The sequence below is a fragment of the Callithrix jacchus genome, chromosome 9, assembly GCF_049354715.1.
Source record: "Callithrix jacchus isolate 240 chromosome 9, calJac240_pri, whole genome shotgun sequence".
In the NCBI taxonomy this organism is placed as follows: Eukaryota; Metazoa; Chordata; class Mammalia; order Primates; family Cebidae; genus Callithrix; species Callithrix jacchus.
The window spans coordinates 67,314,634-67,339,670 of record NC_133510.1 but is presented as its reverse complement, the minus strand read 5'-3'; the positions used below and the strand labels follow the sequence as shown (position 1 = coordinate 67,339,670).

At 56.1% G+C, this 25,037-nt stretch overlaps 1 protein-coding gene and 1 long non-coding RNA gene across 3 annotated transcripts in view; one reads left to right on the top strand and one right to left on the bottom strand.

Moving 5' to 3' along the window:
• Positions 1-1,651: 1,651 nt before the first annotated feature.
• On the bottom strand, positions 1,652-23,591 carry KRT80 (keratin 80). 2 transcript variants are annotated; one of them, XM_017976069.4, is made up of 9 exons: positions 23,182-23,591; positions 17,052-17,260; positions 12,630-12,690; positions 12,240-12,335; positions 5,724-5,888; positions 5,201-5,326; positions 4,330-4,550; positions 3,787-3,842; positions 1,652-3,686 (listed from the first exon to the last, which is right to left on the bottom strand). In XM_017976069.4, exons 1-9 carry the CDS (start codon positions 23,479-23,481, stop codon positions 3,652-3,654), a joined length of 1,269 nt encoding a protein of 422 aa, XP_017831558.3. In that variant the 5' UTR covers positions 23,482-23,591; the 3' UTR covers positions 1,652-3,651. The 2 variants fall into 2 exon arrangements, with proteins under 2 accessions (XP_017831558.3, XP_002752537.4); XM_002752491.6 differs by having other exon boundaries at positions 1,652-3,651.
• LOC144577772 (uncharacterized) overlaps positions 12,135-25,037 on the top strand; it is a 47,577-nt gene continuing 34,674 nt past the window's right edge. The window contains exon 1 of the long non-coding RNA XR_013522337.1: positions 12,135-12,353. This is a non-coding gene — a long non-coding RNA (uncharacterized LOC144577772). The remainder of the gene's footprint in view (positions 12,354-25,037) is intronic.

The following is a 25,037-nucleotide window of genomic DNA, read 5'->3' as shown; positions in this document are numbered from 1 at the left end:
GGGCCTGCCCAGACCTCTGGTCCTGGGTCTTTCTTGGAGGTTTCTCTGGAGCCACCAGGGCACTGACTCGCCAGTCCTGGCACAGGCCTCTGGGCTCTGATCTGGGCTGGGCACCACCTCTTGGGTGCCTGCTCGAACCTACCTTCATTTTGTGTTTTGGTCTCCGCCTCACCAACTCTTAGGTTTGATCATTTTTTTCTGCCCCAGAGCAGGCAGTCTGAAGGTAAGAAATGGTTCAAGGCCACCACAATGCTTCCTTTCTCCTCCCTAGTGACCAAAGTTGTGGTCCTTGCCACTCTGAGCCTCAGCTGATGACCTCGTGAATAACTGCCACCACTGGGGAATCCCCGGCATATGTGCTGGCTAAAATGGCCTATGTGGTGCCTGGATATGTCAGGAGGTGCTGGGAACATAGGTCAACATTGGTGCAGGCTCCACGTGGGACAGTGTATTAGTCAGCCCAGGGGGCCTGGCTGTGCTTATAGGGTGTTCTTAAACAGACTATAAAGAAATCCCTGGCTGGACAAGGTGGCTAATGCTGTAATCCCAGCACTTTGGGAGACTGAGGCGGGTGGATCGCTTGAGGTCAGGAGTTCGAGACTAGCCTCATCAACATGGTGAAACCCCATCTCTACTAAAAATACAAAAATTTAGCTGGGCATAGTGGTGGGTTCCTCTAATCCCAGCTTCTCAGGAGGCTGAGGCAGGAGAATTGCTTGAATCAGGGAGGCGGAGGTTACAGTGAGCTGAGATTGAGCCACTCGCTCCAGCCTGGGTGACAGAGTGAGACTCTGTCTCACAAAAAAAAAAAAAAAAAAAAAAAAAAGAAGTGCCGAGGTTGGGTAATTTATAAAGAAAAGACCTTTACTTGGGCTCACAGTTCTGCAGGCTGTAATGGCATGGCACCAACATTTGCTCAGCTTGTGGTGAGGGCCTCAGGAAACTTGGGCTGAAGGTGAAGGGGGAGCAGGAACATCACATGACGAGAAAGAGGGGAAAGGTCTCAGACTCTTAAATAACCACATCTAGTGAATTGAGTGAGAATTCCTTCATCACCAAGGGGATGGTGCTGAGCCCTTCATGAAGGATCCTCTCTCATGATCAGATACTTCCCACCAGACCCCACTTCCAGTACTGCAAATTACATTTCTTTTTTTTGTTGTTGTTGAGACAGAGTCTGGCTCTGTCATGCAGTGCTGCAATCTCAGCTCACTGCAACTCCGCCTCCCTGGTTCAAGTGATTCTACTGTCTCAGCCTCCCGAGTAGCTGGGACTATAGGCGTGTGCCACCATGCCTGGCTAATTTTCATATTTTTAGTAGAGATGGGGTTTCATCACCAGGCTGGTCTTGAACTCCTGACCTCATGATCTGACCACTTCAGGCTCCCAAAGTGCTGGGATTACAGGCATAAGCCATCATGCCTGGCCCAGGAATTACATTTTAACATGAGATTTGGAGGGGACAAGCATCTAAACCATATCAGAAGGTGAGACTGGAGGCCTTTGTGTGTCCAAGCTGCACTGGTCTGAAGGTATAACTAGGTCCCTGGACTCTTTTCCCCTTAATTGGAGAATTATTAATGTTCCATAGTCAGCCTGATTGACAGTGACTGACAAGTCCTGAGAAGAGAGATAAAAACGGACACACAGCTTTATCCATGGACAAATCTCAACATTTATTCATTCTGTGGCAGGGAGAAGGGGACATTGCCCCAAGGTCGCCAGTCAGGTGAGGTGGCTGGAACACGTGTAATCTATCCAGATAGTATATACAGATGGATTATGCAGAAACAGGAAGGGAAGCAATAAGTTAAAAGCCACATAAGTTATGAAAAAATAATATATACTTAATATATCTTGTATCCCCACTGAGGATTTGTTCCCTTGGAAACCAGTGAAGAGCTTGAGAAAAAGCACCGATCAGCACCCTCTTTTGGGACTTCAGGGATAAGAATGTCTGAGTTCCCATGGCCAGAGAGTCAGTAACCTGCCAGTGCTCCCCACAGGCCTGGATGGCCTTGAGGCCTGGGATGGGCCCAGACCTCTGGCCAGCATGTCCTGAAAAATGAGATTTCTAGAATCCAACGTTTTCTAGAAGAGGAGGTGAGGTGAGGGGCAGGGAGGGGAGAGGAGAGAGGAGGGAAGGAAGCTGTGCAGTGGGAGGCTGGAGCTGCTGGGATGCCTCTACAAGCCCCGGAGCTGAGAGCCGAGAGGAGGAGATAGGCGTATGCCTGCCAACACCCCGTCTTCTGATGGGATGCAGAATTTCCCTTTCTTAGGAGCCCTTGTCAGGCTGTCATTTGGGCTCCACAGCTGGTCCTCAAGGGCTTGGAGGCTCCCAGACTTGCCTGGACTGTGCCTTCTTCCTGGCCTGCTGGAGGCAGGGGGAGTGGGCAAGGAGGGAGGAAGGGGATGGAGTGAGAAGGAAGGAGGAGCTCTAACCCCATAGGTGTGGGGAGTTCCTGGGCTCCTCCATGAATGCCAAGGAGGAGGGCCAGGCTGTTTGGCCCAATGGAGAGGGGAACAGAGGCTCTGAGAAGTGAGACTCATGGGAAGTGGGCCTGGGGCTTCATCTCATGGCAGGGGTGGGACCAGGGGTATCCAGGACCTGGTGCACCAAAGCCAGGAGTTCAGGCTGGGAACAACGTGGGCTAGGGGCAGAGAGCTCTGATTCCAGGCTGGATGGGATACCTGCATGGCAGGGAGGTGGAAGGAGGATCTGATGCTCCTGCTTAATCTCAAGTCGCCCTCTGGCTTCCACTCCAAGGGAGTTGATTATGGCAAGAATCGCTTCTGGAGAAGGTCTGGGAGCTGGCTGGGGGCAGCCCTTCTGGTTCTGACTATGGCCTAGTAGGAGGGACCCACAAGAGCGGGGAGGGGCGCAGGTGTTCCTGGCTGATCTCCAGGGCTTAGGCTCAGGTCCCAAACACCCAGGGCCCCTCCTCCCTTCACTCCCTAATACTGTCAGGTCTCTGGGGAGCTCAAGGAGCACAGGAAAGCCAAGAGAGTCTTCAGCATCCAGTCTTCCCAGGAACTCCAGATACAGGACAGGGCCCACACTGTCCTCTTTGGCCCTGGCCCATAGGTGAGCAAGCTGGGTTCCAGCCTCAGTTCTGAGGCAGAGGCAAGGCAAGGCTTGAGATAGGAGTCCAGGGCAAGGATTGAGCAAGAGTCAGAGGGGCCTCGGCAGAGCACTATGCTGGAGGAGGAGCCTAAGAGGAGTGAGGAGATAGAGACAAAACTGACCCCTAATTCCAGCTCACCCATCAGGAACACCTCCAGCCAGGGTGGAAGGCTGGCGCTGTGAGCGGTGGAGATGGAGCGGAATGGCTCTGAACCGCTGCTGATGCTCCTCTCCCACCCTGGCAGCCCAAAATGGCAGGCAGTTTCCAACCCTCCTCCGCTCGGTTCAGTGGCAGGTTTTGCCTCTTCTCCCAACCTAGAGGCTTCAAGCTGCTTTCTTGAGTCTAGCTTAAGTCCCTTCTGCTGCAGTGGAGTGCCCTGGGGTTCCTGGGGTCCAGCCACCTTACTCCGAGACCTCCGACTCCTGCGAAAAGTACTTCTCTGACAGTTCGGTGATTTTGATCACAGGGCTTTTGCTGCCCCTCTTCTTCCGGGAGGGGGCCTTGGAGAGGCCTGACCTGGAGGCAGCTACAGGGAACATAAGGGGTAGGGGAGGGAAGGGGCTGGAGGTTTGGGGGCCGCTTAAAATGATGCCTTTAAGATCACGATGCCCCTGCACCTAACCCCCACCCCACCATGGGTTATTGGGGCAAGAGGACTCACCGGTTTTGCACCGGGACTGCACAGCGCTGACCACGGTGGCTGAGGGCAAGTCCATCCTGGGGGGTGGGGTAGGAGAGGGGATATGATGGGATGTGAAGAGTGCCTGTGGCTTAAACTCCCCTGGGAGCTGGCAAGTGGAGGCCGATTCTTGGTGGTCCCTCCCAGCCCTGGGGCTGCCCTGTTGTGTGACCCTGACTAGCCAGCCGGTCCTCTCTGGGCCTCTGTCCCCTCTCCATGGCATAAATGGCTAAGAGCACTGAGCACTGAGCGTTGACAGGCATTTGCATGCATAATCACATTAATCATCCCTGCCACAGGTGAATCATGTTTATCAGCCCATTTTCCAGATGAGAAAACAGAATTCAATGAACTGGGCCAAGGTCCCAGTTTTTAAGTGGCTGAGCCAGGCTTGAACCCAGGCCTGCCAGGCTCACTGTGTCATGCTGGAAAGGAGAACAGGTAGTTGCTGTGTAGAACTTGTGTAGGCCTGGGCCTGCAGCCCTCCTTCCCCTCCAGCCCCACCTCACCGGCCCTGGCTCTCACCTGCCCTCCTCGCCCTCCACCAGCTTCCTGTAGGTGGCGATCTCGATGTCCAGGGCCAGCTTGACATTCATCAGCTCTTGGTACTTGCGCAGCTGCCGCGCCATGTCCTGCTTGGCCTGCTGCAGGGCGGCCTCCAGCTGCGCCAGCTTGGTCTTGGCGTCCTGGAAGGCCAGCTCACCCTGCTCCTCGGCTGCCTTGATGTTCTCCTCCAGTTTCAGGCACTGCAGGCAGGAGGACAGAAGGAAAGGGCCAGTGAGCAGGGGACAGAGGAGCGGGCCAGGGCCAGGAGTCACCTCTGTCCTTGGTGGGGTGGGTGTGAGGAGGGAGGGCTGAGCAATGGCATGACCGGGTATGGTAACGGGTTGGCACGCAGCAAGAGGAAGTTCAGTTAGACCTGAAGAGACACCTTCCCAAGGCCAGAGGAGAGCACCACAAGCCAGTGAAGGAGCCCATCCCAGCGGTCCTTACAGGGCAGTGTCCGCTCTGAAGGTTTGTTCTGACTGGAAGCTGGGACTTAGGTCTCTACTCCCTCCTCTCTGTGTAGTTGGTGGGGGGCTTTGATTAAATGACCCCCAAACCTCCCCAGGAGGGAGGCAGTGGGCTCTGTCTGGGTGTGCATGGTAGGGGGGGCTTTCTAACCTTCCAGCAGCCTTGACCAGTTTACAGAGCATTTTTGCATGCAAAGCTCACATAATCCTCATAAGTACTTCAGAAGGCTGTGCTATTATCCCACTTGACAGATTAGGAAACTGAGGCACAGAGGCGCTAAGCAACCCACCCAGGGTCACTCAGTCCTGCTGTATTCAGCACACATGACTGTGTGTCTCCCTGCTCTCCTCCCCCCCCCCAGGTACATCCCCCAGATACTCACATGGCTCTTGACGGAGAGGATCTGGGACCGAAGCTTCTGGATGCGCACATTGAGGTCTGCGATCTCGCTGCGGCTGCTCTGGAGGCTGCTCCCAAACTCGGCCGAGCGGGTGGCCTGCTCCTCCAGCTGGAGGTGTGTGGAGGTCTCAGTGAGGGGCAGCTCAGTGCCGCTCCCAGCACCTGTTACTTGCGTCTGCTTTTCCTTGCATCGCCCACCCCCATGCCAGGCTCCCTCTGTTGCCCCTACCACCTCCCATTCTGGGTGGCTTCCTCCTGGCTGCACTAGCTGAGCCCCATGGGCCATGTCCACATCTTGCCTGGCATTGCTGATAACAGCACTGCCTGGAGGGCACAGGCCAGCTTCTATGGTCTCCGCCACCGCCCCACCCCTGTGCTTCTCCATTCCTCTCTCATAGACTCTCATGACAGAGCTGCAGGCGACCTTAGCCATTGCCAGCCTAGTCCTTCCTGCTGCCCAGAGAGCTGTCCGGGCTGCTGCTCCTGCCCTCTATGGTCAGCCCCACCTGGCTCCGAGAGTACGCCTCAGCCTCCTCCAGGCTGCGAGCTGCGATGGCATCGTACTGGGCCTTCACCTCCTCCACGATGCCGCTCAGGTCGATGTGGCAGCGGCTGTCCATGCCAAAGGTCACTGACACATCCTTCACCTGCGCTGCCAGGTCCTTCAGCTCCTGGCGGGGCACAGATGTGGGGGCTCAGGGCTGGTGAGGAGGGCACAAGGACCCTCAGCCCCACACAGTCCCTTTGTCCCCGGGGTGAGTGAAGAGTGGAGCTGCTCCCTTCCTGTCCCTCTGGAGAGATGATGGTAGGCTGAACGCCTCCCTGCCAGAACTCTTGGGAGGCAGTTCACTGCCTGCTGCTTACCCATCCATGGTCTCCCTCTCTGAGTGGAGGGCAGGCCGGGACTGTTGGCTCCAAAGGCTGCCCTGCAAGCTTCCCCATGGCCTGCCCTGCTGCCCTGCTGTCCCTGGGAGGGACAGCCTCCTCCTGGCTGATGCGAAAGCGCCTAAGAAGTCAGGTTCTGGGGTGTGAGTTGGGCCCCTTTGCTTACTGCTTCATTATTTCTGTGCTGCGTGGTACAGCTCCCTGTGGGCCTGGCAGAGCTGTGTTCATCCCTGAGCCCCCACGTCTGGCAAAGGAGTGGCTCAGTTCATCTGGAAATGCTGGGAGGGAAGCCAGTGAGTGACCAGGGTGGGGGTGGGCTGGAGGCTAACAAACCTGCACTCTCCTCTCCTGGTGCCACTGAAAGCTGACAGCCTGTGAGGGGCCTGGGCGCGGCCTCCGGTGCTTTGAATTCAGGGTCCCCCTGGAAACTCACCACCCGCTCCCTCTCTAGCCAAGGGATGTTGCCCTCACAACCACAATATTTTCACTTCCCTATCCCTGGGGACTTCTGGAAATGGCCAAACCCATCTTTCCCTGAGGAATTCCCTATGACTGGACTGTGTGCTGAGTGCTTTCCACACATCCTCGACAGGCTGGCACTGCTGCAGCCCCAGAGGAGGAAACTGAGGCACAAAGATGTTGTGGAGACAGGGGTGAGTGGTGAGGTTGGCCCCAGAGCCCCTGCTGCTGCTGCTGCTGCTGCGAGGCTTTAGTGGGCAGAGACAAGGGGCTGACACCTTCTTCACTGTCTTTCTGGCCCTAGACTGGCCTTCTCTTCTGCCCGCAGCCTGGCAGCTTTCTAGCCAGAATGCTCAGGGGTGTGGAGGGAGGCAGCGGGACCAGGGATCTCTAGAAGAGGTTGCAAGGGGCCCCGGGGCAGCTTGCCCTGGAGATGCTGAAAAGGGTAGGGCCTCCCTGTGGGAGAGGAGCGAGGGGAGTCAACCAAGCATCACACTGATGGAGTCAGTGGCGGGGAGGGGCCAGGCAGGGGCAGGTGCTGGGCACAGACACATCGTGCTCCTTTTGGCATTCACAGGCCACCCTTGACCCCTCTTTCAATCATCACATTTCAGGCAGCATTCCCATTTTGCTGACCGACTCATCATGTTTTAAATGTGTTTGTTTGAATCAGGATTCAAACAGGGCCGTGTACTGCAGTTGGTCCATATGTCTCTGGGTGTCTTGTGATCTCCGTTTCTCGGAATCATTCTTTTTGAACACATTGGCCGCCTGCCTGGCGGAGTCCCTCACAAGTGGGTTTTATTGTTGTACCCTGTGCTGATGTTCTATGTGCTCTTCAGCCCCAATATTTCCTGCAAACTGGCCGGTGCACTCAGAGGCCTGCTGGGATCCAGGCTCAGCTTTTTAGTTCCTGACTGTGTTGTGACCCTGGTTCCTGACTCTGGGCCGCCTCCTGATCCTCCATCCCTCTTTCTGCTCTGCTCAGAGAGCTTGTGCTGAGGCCTCTGGTTTCTGTCCCAGGCAGAGGCTGCACTTCTGAGCTGTAGACAACAGGGATGAGGAGCCAGCTAGGGCTGTGTGGCAGCTGCAAAGGGCTGTCGGGGAACGGACGCTGCCCACCAGTGCCTCCTGGTGACAGGGATGGTGGGGCAGTGGCGGCATCTGGAAGCCCCTCTGGGGGACACCTGGTTCTGTCCTGGAGCTGGCAGGACCCTGAAGTCAGTGGCCAGCTGCCCTTGGGTGTTTCCTGCTGGGGGTTTTGGTTGATCTTCGAATGAAAATAGAAATCTCTAGGCGAAAGCAGGCAGATGGCCCAAACTATGCCAGAATAAGATTGATTGGTACCACAGCCTCACCTCCACTGCCCCGGCCACTAGCCGACATCTCCCACGTGGCACCAGCACCCTGGCTGGGGCTTTGCTGGGGACAGTTTCAGAGTTGCAGCTTTGAGGCTGTTTTGGTTGACACATTATGGGCATCAGTGGGTGTGGGGACCCCCAGATAGAGCCCTCCAGCACACTTCTACATGAGGGCCTAATTGGCATTTGTCTTGGCCCCGGGAAAGGCCAGTGCACTGTGAGGACACACTATAGCAGGTCTTCCTAGTCAGGGCGAAAAGACCAGCGAGACATTTTCTGGGAACAGGAAGGCTAAGCAGGAGCTTGGTAAACAAAAGCAGGAAATGGAACATTCAGAACATCCGCAGACCTGTTCAGACATGCAGGCCCCTGCGGGCTGCGCAGAGTATGACAATGCTGGCTTGTGTGGTGTGGAGGTGCCCCACAGGGTGGGCCCCCTGGAGAGCACGTGCACCTCCAAATGGGTAAGAATTAAGCCGAAATACAGTTTACGGCTTCCCTTAGGAGGCTGCTGCGTGTGTGAGGACCCTCACTGTGTTCCCCATATAGGGGCAGATTGTGGCTCTTATGGGGTAACAGAGAGTAAAATGCTACTCTCTGAATATCGTCACTGCTTATTATTTGGGTGACCCTGGTCAAGTTTTTAAATGTGTCTAAGCCTTGGTTTTCTCGTCTGTAAAATGGGTCCATTATAGAGCTGAAAATAGCTAATGTTTATGGAATGCTCACCGTGTGCCAGTTACTGTTCTAAGTATTTTAGGATATGTTAACAAAACAAATCCTCACAACAGCCCAATGAGGTAGATGCTATTATTGTCCCCATTTCATAGATGGGGAAACTGAGGCATATAGAGATTAAAATAGCCTGTTCCAGTTCACACAGTCACTGAGCCAGGATTCAAATCCAAGCTGTTCAAAATCTGTGCTCTCTTAATCATTATCCCTACTTCATAGAGTTGTCATGAGGATTAACTGAGATTAGGTCTGCAGGGCACTTAGCACAGTGTCTGGAATACATTAGGTGCTCACTAAACAGTAGTTAAGGACTCTCTATTATGGCAATTGGTAAAAGTGAGAAAGCTGAGATGAAGTGTTCCCTGGGCAGCCTCCCTGTGAAAGTGCAGGCAGCACTGGCTTCTCTCTGCAGGGATGGGCCTCCCACAAGGTGTGCCTGGCTGCAGGGGGTTGTCAGCAGATTCCACAGCTAATCTCCCTGGAGCCAGAGCTTAGGGGTGGGGTAGGTGGCATTCCAGCTGGATGCAGCCAGGCCCCAAACACACTTGGGAGCTGGACTGTGCCTCAGAAGCTGCAGGGACCTTGCAGCCTGTGCCCCTGGGGGAGAGAGGCGGAGGGTTTGCAGTAGATGAGGCCTGAGCAGATCATGGCCGTGAGCTCCTGCTCAGCTGGCTGGGAAGGGCTTTTCAGAATGGATCCTGGCTCTGTGTATGTGTGTGTGTGTGCGTGTGCGTGCATGTGTGTGCATATGCATATGTGTGTTGGAGACAGGAGAGGGCTATTTTCTGGGACACAGGGGTGGGCATCTATTTCTGATCTGGTGTCTGCTCCAAAGTTGAAACTAGAGTATCGGGGCCTCCTGGGCCACTCACATTCTGCCAGTTTTTTCTTCCATCTGAGGCAGGTGTGACTGGCACAGTCTTTGCTTAGAGCTGCTCTGTCCAATGAGGTAGATGTTGAAATAATTACATTTTGGATATATTGGGCTAAATAAAATGTATTACTAAAATTAATTTTTCCGTTATTAAATGTGGCAACTAGAAAAAATTCCATAGGCAGTTCACATTGTATTTCTATCAGACAGCACTGACTTAGACATCCCCTGGGGTGGGGAATCCTTTTGGCAAAGAGTCAGCATTGCCCTCTTAGCCTGCTGCGGTGTATGGAGAGAAATGCAAACCTCACGTTTCAGCCCCACCTTGCTGCTTCCAAAAGTAATAACTGCTGTGGTGCCCTGGCCCCTACTGCCTTCTCTGCAGGCCCTTCTTCATGGCAGGCTCAGGATAGCACAACCACAGCTGAAACCCTCTGTGTGCCGCCCCACTCCAGTGCCCACTGGAGGCTGCCTGTCACACTCAGAGTGAGGTCCATGTCATGAGCCAGCCCTGCGAGGTGTCTCTGACCTAAGGCTCCCACCCTGCCCTGTCTGCTCTGACCAGAGGCTTTTTCCTTTTCCTTTAATCGCCAGGCTCCCTCCTGCCTTAGGGGCTTCGCACAGCTCTTTCGTGTCATCCCCAGTCCCCACTGGGCTGGATCTCCAGCACCCTTGGGCCTCTACCTGATCCTACCACCTCTGAGAGGCCCCACCCATAGGTTCCAAGGCCCTCCCCTTTCTCCAGCTCCAGTGCAGCGCCCGGTTTCTTTGCATCCCGGCGTCTGTCACCCTGTGAAGCCGTCTTGTCCAGATATTTGCTACCTTGCTTATGACTTCTCTCAGGTAAGTCATGCTCTCCTTGAGAGAACAGCCTTGCTCAGGCTGTGGTATCGGTCCCTGGCACTTAGCAGGCATGCAATAAACCTTTGTTAAATGAATGAGCAGGCTGAGTCCTCCTCACAGCCCTCTGAAGCTGGTCCTGCTACTCTCTCTATGCTACAGATAAGGACACTAAGGCACAGAGAGGAGAAATAACTTGCCTAAAGTCACAGAAATCGTAAAAAAGAAAAAGAGGCCAAGTTGAGATTGGGGTCCAAGGTCTGCAAAATCCAAAGGGAACCCACAGGCCTGGTTACTGGGGCAGGGGCCAAGAAGTCTTGTGGGGTGCGACCCAGCAAGGCTCAGGAATATCACTGGTTATGCCCAGCTTTCTTCCAGTTATGTCTCTACGGCTGCAGGGCGGCATCCTGCCTTACAGCTTGAGCTCTGAGCTTGCTGAGAAATCAGTGAGCAGGTGGAGTGCAGATTCTGAACCCCTGGGCTCGGCCGATTCTGCGGTCACCCATAGGCTCAGCCTCTCAGAGGCGGTACAAGTGGGTGGAGGCGCAAGGGTGGCAGAGATCCAGCCCAGTGGAGACGGGAGCTGGCCCTGCTGATGCCTGTCTGGGCTGTACCAGCCACAGTGACTTTGAGCAGAGGAGCCCCTAGCCCAGTTCCCACCCAGCCAGTGGACATCGTGCCCTGGTCAGCTCCACAGTTGCTGGCCTGGCTGTGGAGGAATTTGCTAGGGCCAGGAAACTTTTCAGGGCTGTGGTGAGATTGGACTGCCTGGGCAGGCTGCCTTCCTGCTGCTCCCAAGGGTTTGCTGTTCTCTCTCCTGCGCTCCATCTCGTGGCCACAGATAAGACTCAGCTCCAGGGAAGCCCCTTCTGGGGGTTGGGACTGCTGGAAAAGAGTGTGGCCCATGATAAGGCCACAAGGCCTGATCTTCCTTTCCACAGGGCGCAGCCAAGAAGCTGTGGTCAGCAGACCAGAGGGCCGTTTTAGCAGAATCTTTAGGTTGTGGTGGCGGATTTGATCTCTGCCTTGACCTTGGCTGCAGTGCTGTAGCTTGGCACCAGCAGTGTGAGGCACTTAGGTGGCCAAGCCCTGTTATCCCCATAGTGGTGCTGCCTGCTCCTAGCTGAGCTGAAGACTTCTGTGGAAGCAACTTTAGCCCAGGAGCACCACTTCTAAAACTCCTCACCCCTGAAAGAAGCAGTGTGGAGAGGAGGATGCATATCCTGAAGGGGGCCTGAGAGTCAGTAGCTGGCATGGAGGACCGATGCCCAGAAGCCAGCGGCTGTGCCCATTTGACAGCTGTGCCGAGGCAGGCTACGCTGTTCTGGGCCCTTGTGCACCAGGCCCGGCTGAGGACTTAGGAAACAAATGTGACAGTTTCCTCTGTCATTTACTAGGTCGTTAGCCAAAAATGGGGAAGAGGGAAAGGCAGGCCTATCAGAACTAGCCTGCCTTTGGCATGGGTGCCTGTGGTTTAGGCTACAGGGATTAGAGAGAGAGCAGTTCAATCAGAATGCTGGTTCCAGGCCCCTAGGATCCATGCCCCTGAGGCCAGCCTCCTGACCCTTGCCAGAGGCACTTGGTCCCCCAAGACCCTCAGTACTCTAGCACACAAAGATACAGTTCTTCCAAAAAGAGTGGCCTTTGGGGAAGCGGCCCATGTTCCATGAGCTGAATGGCCAGGCCTCATGCAGGATTAGTGACATCATCACAGGAAGGGGTTCAGGAAATTATTCTGCTGTGACTGGAAATTGTAAGCGACTGTTGGAGGCTCCATGCCCCGCTGGATGGCTGGGCGTCCCCTGTGTCCTTTACCCACAGATCAGCCAGCTCTGGGTTTGGCAGGACACTGGCCCCGTGTCACTCACCTGCTCATAGATGGTTTTCATCAACTCCACGAAGCTCTGCAGGCTTTTTAACTTGGTTTCCAGTTCAGTCCGACGAAGACACTCTGCATCCAGGTCCTGGGATTGGGAGCACTGGTGAGTGGTGGGAGAGGGAATGGAGGGTCCCAGGGTGGGAGTGGGCTGGGGAGACTGCCTCCTGGGTGAGAGTTGGGGTGATTCCAGAGGAGATCTGGCTCAGAGCCTGGAAAAAGGAACTGGATGGGGATGGGGGTATTTCCCTGTCTATCTGTCGGTCTTTGGACTTAAGCCTCTGAGGGCTTTGATTGGGCATGAAGGAGAGTAGGTGATCTGGAGGGAAAGAGGCCCAGGGCCATTGAAAAAGGAGACCCCGGGGCGGGCTGGGCAGGCTACCTTCTTCAGCTGGACAAAGGTGAACTCCATGTCTGTGCGCTTGGAGATCTCGTCCTCATACCTGAGAGGGAGAGAGGTGTGGCTCAGCTAGATGTGGTTGGGGCTTGGGACTGGTGAACTCCCCTTGGTTGGAGCTCAGGGCCTCTGCTATCCCACTTGGGGTCTCTTGCCAGTTAGAAAAAAGCAGCCCATCCTTCTCCCTCTTGAGTCTTCTATGACAGGTCCTCTCTCTCTCCCCCGACCTCCTGGCATTGGCTTCCCGTTCCCCACTCCTTCCTGATGACCCAGCCCTCTCCCAACGGCTTCTTCCCTTTCCTGGCTCTGCTCCACATCCACCTCCTCCAGGAGGCCTCCCTGATTGTGTAGCCCCTCACCCTGGCACTTTGTTCCCTCATCTTTACCCGACCTTTTTCCCTGACAGTCTCAGGTTCAATCAAGTCTGCTGGGAGCATCCTGCTCACACCTCACCTCTCCCACCTCCACGCCTTCCCTGCAGCCCCAGTCGCCTCCCCTCTTCTTTGTGAGCCGGTAGGACACCTTCCCATCATGTTCCCTCCAAAGGGAGGATAGGAAGAGCGTGAACTTTGCTGTCAGATGGACCCCTGGTGTGTTTTTGGGCAAGTTGCTTCACCCCTCCTCCCTTGGTTTCCTGTCTCTAAGGGGTGTGTGTGCCCATGTGTACAGGGGGCTGACAAAGCCCACCCCGATGCGGTGACAGCCAGCTACAGACCGCATAGGCCATATTCAACAAAGCGCAACGCTCTTCTCAGTTTGGACTTCTCCTTACTCATGCCCACCTGTGTTTGGAACAAGGACACTGTTGGATGGGGAGGGCGGGACCCCCAGATTCCTGGCCCAACCGTCTTCCTTCAGTCAAAACATTTGTCTCAGCCCCTGAAGTGAGTGTCTGCTGGCCCCAGCAGCTGTGGGGATTCAGCAGCTTCTGTCTTCACTCCTTTTCAAGGAATGCCTGAATTACTGGAGGCTCTGATTACAGCTGCCTGCCTACCTCAGGCCCTGGCCTCCCAGCAGGGCCACGTCACTCATCACCCATGTGAGCTGTCTGCATCTGGCTTCCCTCATGCCTTCTTCTCTCCCACCAGCCCACCCGAGGGGCTGAGGGGCGTGGACTCAACTGCAGGGCATGTGGGTTTCTGGTCTCAGCGTGCTGGGGGCCCACACTCTCCCTGGCCACTGCCTTGGCTGCCAAGAGTCTGTTAGGGGCCATCATGGTGCAGGTCCTGGGGGTCTGGGCAGAGGAGTGGGCTGGGGAGAACGTTCTGCTGTCTAGGCATTCCCAGAGAGAACAAAATGGGACTTGAGTGGGGAATGACAGGCACTGGGGGCTTCACCTGCACTGTCACCTGTGGCCCTCAGAACCCCCAGTTAGGGAAGTCCCATTGGTCTCATTTTACAGATGAGGAAATGGAGGCTCAAAGAAGGGCTGGGGGCTCTTAGAGCATGCTGGTGAAGCAAGGGGCCTGGAGCCAGGCCACGTGGGCTGAAATCCTGGCTTCCTTGCTGGCCAGCTGCATCCCTGGGTGAGTTCCTATGTGCTGCTGCCATGATCACAGTGGCGCTGAGGATTAAATAGGGCAACCCATAGGGTGCTTGTGGCGGGGGCAGCAGCTGCTGGGGTTCAGCCCCTCTGCCTCGGCTTAGGAAGCCTCGCTGTGGAGCACAGGTGGCTGACTCTGTGCCACTCACCTCACCTGGGGGAACATAGGCAGAGTGAGTCGAGGGAGACAGGGGCTTGGCAGCTGCCCTGGGAAACCTCCCCTGGTGGAGAAGGATACCAGGAGTGTGGACTGAGAGGACGTCCTTGTGGTGTCCTGCCTAGGCTGGGTCTGCCTTGGCCCTGGACCTCTAGCTGTACTGCGTGGGTGGGGTGGGAGCCAGCCCTGAGCCCCAGGGGAGAGGACAGTGGGGAACGTTAGGCTGAGGCAGGACACTGGGTTCCAGTCTAGAGTCAGTCCCCTTAAGGCCAATACCATTTCATCTCCAGCCTTTGTGTCAGTGAGAAACAAGCCCCCTTCCTGACGGGCTGTTTGACCTTGTACCAGTCCGGATGGCCTAATGCTTGGCTGGATCTCAGCCCCTATTCACTGCCTCAGCCATGTACTCTTGTGCAGTGCACAGCTTGCACAGCTGTATGTGGCATCCCTGAGTCACTTGCTATGTGGCCTTGGGCAAGTCGCTTCCCTTTGCTGAGTCGCTGCTTTGTCCTTAGTAAATAGGAGGGGTAGACAGCTGATCCTTGGGGTTTCTGCAACCTCAAAGTCTTTGGAAGTCTCTGTCCCCATAGAGGGTTAGGTCCCCTATTCCACTCCCAGTCCTCTGCCAGTCTGTCAGCCACCAGTTCCCAAACCCGTTTTCAGGCCTTTTTTAGCTTGTCACACCTGCACCTCCTCCCCCCGCCCCCCACCCCACAGCTTGTTTATTTCTGGGAGTGAGTGAGGCTGATCTCATCGGCTCTGTAGAGACAGGGCACAGCCCTTCCCTCCTGGGGCTCAGCTTGGCGTCTCCGGGCTCCCGGGGCCCTAGGCTCTGCATAGCCAGCCACACTGTAGCTCCCCAGGCTCTGGTCTGAAGACCCAGAAGCCCTCCAGCCAGGCCATTTGCGCAGTCTCTCCTTCCCAACTCGGGTGGATCCCCTATCCAAAGAGAGGAAGAGAGGCTCCGAGCCTAAGCAGTGGAGACAGATAGCAGGCGGATAGAAACCAGGCAGCAGGCCAAATGAGGGGGCTGAGCCAGATGAACACAACAGGTACCGTGTGTATAGAACTTCCAGTATGAAGTGCTTCCACAGATGTGATCTGGTGGAGCTCCTGGGAGCAGCCTTACCCAGCAGCTGGCTGAGGTTAGGGATGGGACTTAGCATACCAGGCTGTGTAACTGAGGACAAGCCCTGCCCTCTCTGGGCCTGCTTCCTTCCCTGTGAAAGGAGGATCCAGGACTCCTTCTAGCTCTGGCATTCTTTGTTCCTTTGAGGGCTGAAGATCTACTAGGGATCAGGGAAGTGGGTCACAGCTTCTGGTGAACTGACCTGACTGCCCAGTCATGGTCAGGTGCTGGGAAGCTGGGGCTCCCAGGAGGGGTGTTCAGATGCCCTGTGTGCTTCCCTAGGCCTGAGAGGGCAGGGCTGGGGAGAGGCGATGGCCAAACTCAGCCACAGCTCGGGTCTCTGGACTCCTGGACAGGTGCCCTCCACCCTCCAGCCCTGGCCAGCTGCTCTGGAGGCTACCTCAGAGTAGCAGGGTTTGGGGCTGGGCCACAGCACTGCAGGAGGGAGGCCAGGGGTTCAGCCTGCACCATCCTCCTCTCACCCTGGCTGGCAGTCTCCTTGCAAGGAGACCAGACCCAAGGAGGTGGGTGCAGGGCACAGCCACTCTCCTCTGCCTCAGCCTCCTTGTTCCTGAAGCCCTGCCCACTGCCTGGCCAGAGAGAGTCACCTCTCCTCTAAGCAGCCCGAATGACCAGGTTTCCCTTTTAGACTGGAAAATTCAGTTCAGCAAACCCATGTCAAAGACCTGCTGTGTGCTGAGAACTTCAGCCTTCTAGGGATAGAAAAAACCTGCCATTCATAACTGCCAGCCACTGTGCCACACTCCCAACTCCCTCCTTAGGTTAGATACCTACCTTAGGTTGCCATCACCCATCATCATTCATTTCATACAGGAGGAAATGGGTTCAGATATGAAGCAACTTCCTGGAGGTCACAAAGCTAGTGATGGGTGAGGGCAAAGGTGAAACCTCATCCTGGCCTAATGCCCGAGTTGGGTCCATAAATGCTGGGATGTACTGCCCAGCCACTGTCTGTCTGTCTGTCCGACCACCAAGTTGTAAAGGTGCCTTGCATACTGAGGCTGTTTTCTGTATCTGTCTCTTTCCAAGTCTTCCCTGGGAGTGGCGTGCATTGCTTCTCTATTCAAATAAACCCCACTCTTTCCATCCCCTGCCTGCATCCTGGTGGTTTTCTTCTCCTTTCCAACCCAACTGAGATCAAAATCTAAAGCCACATCTAAAACAGAAACCCATCTGTTCTAGCTAGTAACGTAACTTCCCATTGCCAGAGCAATGTGTGGGCAAGAGCAAGTGAGCTCATAGGTACAAGAGGGGACTGCTCGAGGCAGGGGGTGGGTTATGATCATGCCCGAGGGCCAGCAGGCACGGGTTTAGCTGGGAGCCAGCACAAGACTGACTTTGTGGCAAGAGTCACTATTAGGGAGGAGGCAGCTGTAGGTTCACAGCCATAGCCTCGGTATTTAGAATATTGCCTGGCACAGACCGGTCCCTCATAAATAGGTAGAGAAACGTTCCAGAACGTCTTTCTTCTTTCTCTGGCTTAAGCGCCTCCCATCTTAGCATAGCTTGGTCCCAGCCCTCTGGCCTCGCTCTTGGCTCCCATGGGGCTCTGCCTACCGGATTCGAAACTCCTCGACCTTCTCCAGCACCTGCAACAGGTTGGCCTCCAGCTGTCCCCGCTCCTGGCTCACTTTGCGCAGTTCCTCCTGCAGCCGGCCCTGGTATTCCTCGTAGAGATGCCCCAGGTCGCAGGCGGCTGAGTGCTGGTCCTGCAGGAAGCTCCAGCGTGTCTCCAGCAGCTGGTTGCGCTGTTCCAGGGCTTGCACCTGGGAGAGCAGGAGGGTGGCGAAGGGGTCAGGTGTGGACGAGTCAGGGGCTGAGGTCCCAGGCTGACCAAGAGCCCCCGGGGGACTCCCTGGGAAGTGGCAGCTCATTTGTGCACACCACCCAGGGCCCTCACTCAGCAGAACGCATCTCCAATGACTGATTGTTAAAACTGAAGATGGTAAGATAAGGACAGGATCGGAGCGAGGTGGAGCCAATTAGCAAAGGCTTCCAGGGGAGGGCAGGGCAGGGCTGGCAGAGGGAGTGGGGACGAGGGTGAGAGTGCCAAGCATGCGACAGGCTCTCTGTGCCTGCCTAGGGCTGGGGCGGGAGAACTCAGGGAACGTGGAGTGTCAGAGGCCCTTTTGCCCCCTTCCCGACATGACAAGCCTGGTCTCCTCTTGTCTTGGAAACTCAGCATGGTAGGGCCTGGTTAGTACTGGGCTTAAGTGCTCATCCTCTCGGTAACACAGCCTCTCTGAACCTCTGTTTCCCCAGCTAGAAGTTAGGGGTGAACACACCTGCCTGCATGGTCCTCTCCTTCCCTCCGTCCGGTCCAGCCCAGCTCAGCCTGGGGCTCGCCTGCCTCCTCCCCACCCTGCCCGTCCTCTCTACTCTCCTTCCCATCACCAGGCCCTTCCTCCTCCCTATTCTTCCAGCTCCCTTCTGCCAGAGTCCTCTGTGACTCATATGTTGAAAGCCTCCCACTTCCCTCCAGCACCGAGACCCTCAGTTTACCTGCTCCTCCTCTGTCCTGACCCGCCACCCTCCCCATGAGACGGAGGGGACACCTGGGGATGTGCTTTGGGGTAGGAACAACAGCAAGTGCTCACGTGGCCCCTGCTGAGTGCCAGGCTTTGTTGAAATGCTTGACCCATGAACTCCCGGCAGCACCCCCATGGGTGGGCACTATTATAAGCTGCATTTTGCAGATGAGGAAATCAGAGGTGATGGAACTTGCCCAAGGTCACAAAATTAGCAAGTGGCAGAGCCAGGCCTGGAATCCAGGTACTTTGTGTTTAGAATGTTTTAGCCACTATGACACATGCCTCCTGTGCATTGCTGGAGTCCCTGTGGGCCCTGGGACTCCAGCTACCCTTCCTGGACTGGCTTCTTCCTCCATTTAGGGACAGTTTTGCCTCAAGGTGAAACCCTAAGAGGGCTCTGAGCCCTGCTGCTCCTCGCAGACTCAGCCTCCCATATGCCTCTTGCTGGCAGGGTCCTTCCAGGTCCTCGCCCTCCCTCCACCCAGTCCAGCCCAGCTCAGCCTGGGACTCCCACTGCCTCCCTCCTCCCCACCCTGCCTGTCCTCTCTGGGCTCCAGCCTCCTTCAGGCACTCTCCTTCCCATCACCAGGCCCTCCCATCCTTCTCTTTTGTTCCTCCTGCAGGAAGCTCTCCATGATTCATATCTTGAAAGGTCCTCAATTTACCTGTTTCTCATTTGTCCTGACCCATCACTTTCCCCATCACACTGGGAGCCATCTGCTTCCCCTTGGGGCCTCTACCCCATCAGTGCCAGGGATGTGGGTAGGGGAGGAGGTGGGAGGCCCGGCTGGGGCCTAGCTCCTGTCAGTGTGGGCTGTTTGTGGTGATAACCAGCCCAGTGATGCTTACTATGGCCACAGGTGAGTGGCTGGGCCTTCTCCCACCACTGCTGGTGCTGCTGGCACAGGCTCCCAGAATCGTAGTCTGAAAGAACTGCCGGCAGCCTTTTGGATCAGCTGGGCTGGCCCTTCATTTACAGAGGAGGCAATGGAGGCCAGGGGTATCAAGTGACTTCTCCAGGGTCACAAAGCAACTTGGTGGCTGAGCTTCCCAGACAGGCCCATCTGATGGCCACTGCCCACTCTGCACCTTGGTGGGCTCCCGAAGGGTTGGGTGAGGACTGCTCTCTCCCTCTGCTCTGCTTCTTCAGGCTGTCCTTGTTTTTCCTGAAATGCTCTGATGACCCTTGGTCATTCACGGTACACAATGGCAGCAGGAATACTGTCAAGTACATTTGACGGTATTTGTGGGCTGCCATTCCCCTGCGTATCTGTACTGGTAGGTTCTCCTTGAAGCCAGCCTTAAGCCTGCTCTTTGCTGCACTCACAGCCAAACAGGTTCAGTAGGGATGGAGGTCAAGAGGGTTTCTGCCCTGCCTTGTGTGTGTGAGAGGGAGCGCTGGGGGGGCAGGTATCTGCTCACCCCACCTTCCCTCCGTTTTGACAAGCAGGAGCCCCATGTTTACACTGAGGGTGGAGTGAGAGGAGAGATGTGAGGCTCCTTCCTCCACCCATGAGCAGCAGAAAAATCTTTGCACCAGGAAGTTCTTCCTTCAGTCTAACCTCAATTCCCTATGCTTCAGCACTAGCTCGCTGGGACATGGTGCTCGTTTGGCCAGCCAGTCCAGCCAGAAGGCATCTGTGGTCTTAGGGGATTAGGGACAGCCCCCCGTGTTCTGCTGCCCTTGGGGGAGTCTCTGGTTGTCTCAGTGGGTGGGGATGGAAACTCATCCCCCACCCAGGACCTTCCCTGTAGAAAGCCTCCTCCCTCTCGGAGCAAAGACCTGGGGAGGGCTGATAATCCTGGCGCTCTGAGAGGTGCCAGGTTAATTGCCTCACACCCATTAAGGCTGCTGAGCCTTTGCCTCTGATTCCTCCTCCCCTCTGTTCTGCACGGCCCCCTGCCCTTAGATCATACAGTAGCAGCTGTAGCAGGGACCTCTCCATTTTACAGATGAGGAAACTGAAGCCCAGTTGAAAAGTAGGGCCAGGTTGGAGGCTGAGGTTAGGGGAGAGACATGATGTTTTGTAGGGGAACTGGAGCTCCAGGAGGGACACAGTCCAGATGTCTCAGAGGTCCCAAGCTTACAGGCCAGTGCCTCTAGGCCATGAAGGTCCCATTCCTCAGAGGGGGTCGTTGAATCCCCGGTTTTTAGCCAGATGTTGGCTTTGGCCAGAGAACCTCAAAGTCTCATCAGGAGTGTCTGGTTTGTGCTTTTCTGCATACAGGCAGGGGGATGGCTGACTTCAGTCCTTCCAGAAGTCCCGCAGGCCTCAGTGAAGACATTGTCTTCACCCCTCTGTCTCTGGGCATCTTACCATTGCTCACGGGTTTGCTCTCTACAGCCTCTCCAGGATGACCTTAGGCAGTTCTGCCTCCTGCCCCCTCTCCAGGCCCTCTTTTGTCCTACATGCCGTGTATGAAGGCAAGTAGCCCAGCCAGCAGCCTCTGCTGGAGGTCGGCCTTGCCCCCTCCCTGCCTCCCCTGGCCTCTCCTGCTGCTGCTTCTCCTCATCCCCTTTCATCTCGTGACTATGGCCTCACCAGTTCTTCCACTGGTACGAGCTCAGGGCCATCGGCAGAGCAGAGCGGAGCAATGGAGTCTGGGGTGCAGAGAGGGTGAATGGCTTGCCCAGGAAAACGCAGCCAGCAAGTGGAAGAAACCACAAGGCTCTGGGGCCTCTGCCACCTCCTGAGAGACTCTGTTCCTCCTCAGTGCTCCCAGGCTTCTCTCAGTGCCTCAGAGGGCCCAGAATGAGGTAGGGCCAGAAGGCCCCCACCCCTCTCCTCTCTTTACCCAGAGCCCCCACCCACTGGTCACGACATCTCACCCCTGGGCCTTCCTCTGGCCATTGCTCAACAGCCTGGTGCTGTACCCCCTGCCCACTGAGTCCCTTCACTCCTCTGTCCAGCAGGGAGCTTCCCCCCTATTCTCCAGGCTCCTGCCTGGAAGGGGCTAACTGGGTGCTAGCTGTTCCCAGGGCCAGCCCCATTGATTTCATTTTTTATTTAACAGTTATAATTCACTTGACATGTACCAGGTATATTCTAAGTGCTTTTCAAAAATTCTCCCATTTGATTCTGATGAGCCCATTAACCTAATGTGTATTGAGGCACAGAGAGGTTCAGTAATCTGCCTGAGATGACACAGCTGCTCAGTGGTGGACTGGGATTGCAACCCCGCAATGCTGCTCCAGATTTCACATCTTAACCACTGCCGGCCTCCACCTGGGTCCTCACAGCCTCCACAAGGAGGTAAGGTAAGGGTGGGGCTACCAGGTCTTTCTCGTAAAGTTGAAGAGTCAGCTTGGACTCCCTGGGGCAGAGGTCCTGTAACCAGGGCCCCCAAAGGGCTGGCACCCACAGCTCCCCATTTCCCACCCTGAAGGGCACCCCACTGCAAGGTCAAGGCTAAGGATTGGGAGGCTCCAATTCTGCTAAAGAACTTTAAGGGCATCGCTCTGGTCCTGGTCACAGGACCCCAACCCTGAGGGCCTCCTCCCTGTGCTCACATCCTCCCATCCCCGTGGCATCGGCACAGGGTGATAACAGCACTGGCATTTGTGGGAGAAAAGCCACCCATCTGAGCCAAATTACATAGCTCAGTGAAGCATTCCTTCTAAGGGATTAAACTGTGTTTGGTGAGAAGGTGGCTCTGCATGGACCTGCCTCCCCTGCTTTTAAAGGGAGAACCAGCCCAGCAGTGCAGGGCCCTGTGCACCTAGGGCTGGGGCAAGGGATGCTGGGTGGATGGTGGTCCTTCCCCTCTGCGTACTCAGAGGTACCCCAGGTGTCAATGAGGAAACTCTGGTCTAGGCACATGAATGGAAGAGGAAAAGAAAAGATTCCCACCACAGAGACCACTGACTTTGTGTCTCAACAGACCTGAGTTCAAATCCAGATGGCCACCTGCTGGTTGTGTGACCTTGGGCAAGGCACTTAGCCTTGCTGGTCCTCAGTTTCCTCATCTGCACTGTTGGGAAAATAACAGCCACTGCAGGGTAGCCCTGTGGCTTGAATTTCCCTGTAGATGCTCAAGGCATGTTCCTTTCTTCCCTCTGCCCCTCTCCGTGAGCTCCCACCTTACGGGAGCGACCAGCAACATGCAGAGGAACACAGACTCAGAGGCCAAGAACAGATGAGGACTGAGCCAGGGCCTGAAGGCCGGACCTCTGTTTACTGGGAGGGTCAGAAATGCACAGTTTCCTTCAGCTGTGAAATGGGCATAAAATTACCTTCTCCCATAAGGTTGTTGAGAGAAATAGAGATGAACATGAAAAGCATCAGCACAGTGCCTGGCACATAGTAAGCAATTAGCCAATGGCTGCTGGTACTGTCATGGGTATTCCTGAGCAAGGCAGGAGGGTGCAGAGCCAGGAGGGGTTTCTTGGAGAAGGTAAGTAAAGAGCAGATTTGGGAAGTGGGTAGGACTTCCTTGGGCGCTCCCTTGCCCTGAGAGCAGAGATAGACACGAGTGCCCCAGACCTGTGGCCAGCCATGGGCAGCGGAGTCTAGGAAATGTGGTTGTGAGGCCGAGGATGTTCTGCTCCCTGCAGTCCGGGAGGTGGGGTGCGGGGTGCGGGAAGGACCAGCTGGCTGCCTGGTTCTGACTTGAGGCCTTGTCCCCTGCATTCCTATCTCCTGATACCGGAGCTGCACCCTCACTCGCAGCAGTCTGGGCAGCAGCCTCCTTCCGGCAGCCCCCCATGCCCCCTGTACCCCACCGGCTCTTCTGCTGGGGCAGCTGAGAGATGCTGCGGGGCCAGAGGCCTGAGGGATAAACAGGAGTGTGGAGCCTGGGAGGCCATCTCCCTGTCCACCTGCCTCAGAGTAGGACACAGCACAAGAGGGCACCCCTGGCCACACTAGGGGCTCCTTCCCAGTCCCTGCCTGGGTGGTGGGTGACCCCAGGCCATGCAGCATGTTATCATCCAGACATCCCTCGAAGGCCATCCTGGGATCCCTTTCTCCCCCTATGCCAGGATGGATCAGGGACTTCCCTCCTCCAACCTGCTCAGAGGGAGGCTGCCACCTCGCCATTGGCTGGGCATGGGGGTGGGGCGTGGTGATCGATGCTCAGGGAAACAGAGCCGGGCTACCAGCCTGGGCCTGGCAGACCTTCATGTTTGGGACCCCCCCATCCCAACTTGTGCTCACCTTGCCAATCAGGGAGGCAAATTTATCGTTGAGGACCTTCATCTCCTCCTTCTCCTGGTTCTTCTGCAGCTGAACAGCAGGGTCCACCTTGAGGTCCAGGGGTATCAGCAGGCTGGGGTTCACAGTCACCTTGGGGATGGTGCCAGTTGACCAGCAGCCTGTGAGGCTGTGGGAGCTGAAGCCTGGCCCGGGGGCCCCACAGCTGCCCCATCCCGAGGTTCCAGGCCGGGGGCTGCCCACCGGGGTCACCTCACAGCTGCTGAGGCTGCTGAAGCCAACCACGCAGGAGCGGCAGGTCATGGCGCCCCCGGCCGGAAGCAGAGGGGGGGATGAGCGAGTGAGCCTTGGGGATAAGGCGGTGAGCGGCGGGCTCTGGTCGCTCTGGTCACAGCTGGGGCAGGCTGGGGACTGAGGAGCAGACACCTGTTGCACAGTGCTAATTAGCTGCAGGAGGGCGGGACGCCTCCCAGCCTGACCAACCTGTTGGATGATGTGGTGCTCCTGCCCCTCCCCCCGAAGCATGCAGGGCTCCCTTCCCACAGGCATCTGCCTTGCTTAGGGGGCTGCTCCACAGCCACCCTCCACCCTCAAGAAAGCAGGTCTAGCTCTGGGGAGGGGGCCAAGGCTGGGCTGGCTGGGTGGGTTAGGGGTGGGGAGTTGGCAAAAGAAAGGCCCATTCAAGGAGGAAGGAGAGAAGAGAGAGCGCCTCACCACAGACCTCACTGCATACCTGAAGGCTGACGTATCTGGGCTCACATACTTCTGGAAAAGATGAGGCAAGCGTAGGCCTTGAGCTCCCGAGTATAGGGCAGCTGTCCTGGGCACCGTGCCAGCCTGGCACTGGAAGACAGCACTTAGTATTATTTTCTAGCTGCCAAAGAGTCTTCCTGGCTTATCTTCCCCTTCCTTCTACCCCCCTCTCCCTTCCTCCCTTCCTTCCTTCACTTTAGCATTTACTGAGGACCTACTAGGTACATGCCACTGTCTCAGAGGCTGGGAGGACATAGATGGTCAAGGTCAAGCACTCTCAGCTTTGGAAATGTGAGACCTGAGTTCGAGACTCAGCAGGGCTGCTCGCCACTCCGGGCATGTGACTTGACGTTTGTCTCCATTTGTAAAGTGGGGATGAAAACACCCCCGTCACAGGAGGTAGCATACACAAAGCACTTGGCGGAGGACAAGGGAAAAGGTTGGCCCCAACAAATGGTGCTGCCTTCCGGGCACTGAGTCCAGCAGGGGTGACGGCTATGGCCGAAGACCTCTCTGCTCCCAGGTAATAGAATCCCTGCCTCCCGCAGGCTCTTTCCTCCCCTCTCTTCCTTCTTCTCTGCCTCCTTTGACCTCTTTATACCATCTGTGAAGTAGAAATACAAAAGACACCATTTTGCCCCCACAGACAAAATGAGAGGACATCTGCTGACAGGGCAGCAGAGGCCCACCCAGACCAGGGCACCCCGTATCTTCCCACAGTTCCTGAGACCTCACTCTTCTACCCACAGGGGGTTACCAGCGGGTAACCCTGATGGTCCTGATGCTCTGGCCCTGGTGGCTGGCTCTGCATGTCTTTCCTGGACCTGTCTTACCCCTGCTCTGAGTGGCAGGGGCCAGAGCAGAGGGAGGAGCGTGTCTGGGAGAGTCACGGATGGTCAGAGATGGAAGGGGTAGCAGCTCCTTGCTGGGCCCAGGGGAAGAGAGAGCCCCTGATGGGGAGAACCACTTGCCAGGACCTGGGTCTCCACCTCCCAGGGCAGACCTCTTTCTCACATACTGGGCACTTCTGGTTCACAAGGGCACAGGACCCTTCCGGAGGCCACGGGCCCATCCTGAGCCTGATCGCAGGATCTGCTGCTGGGTAT

Coding starts and splice junctions, on each gene's coding strand:
- KRT80 (XM_002752491.6), bottom strand. CDS start 23,481: ATGACCTGCCGCTCCTGCGTGGTTGGCTTCAGCAGCCTCAGCAGCTGT. Junction 12,336..12,629: donor CCTTTGTCCAGCTGAAGAAG/GTAGCCTGCCCA, acceptor TCCCAATCCCAG/GACCTGGATGCAGAGTGTCT. Junction 4,551..5,200: donor TCCTCTCCGTCAAGAGCCAT/GTGAGTATCTGG, acceptor TCCTGCCTGCAG/TGCCTGAAACTGGAGGAGAA.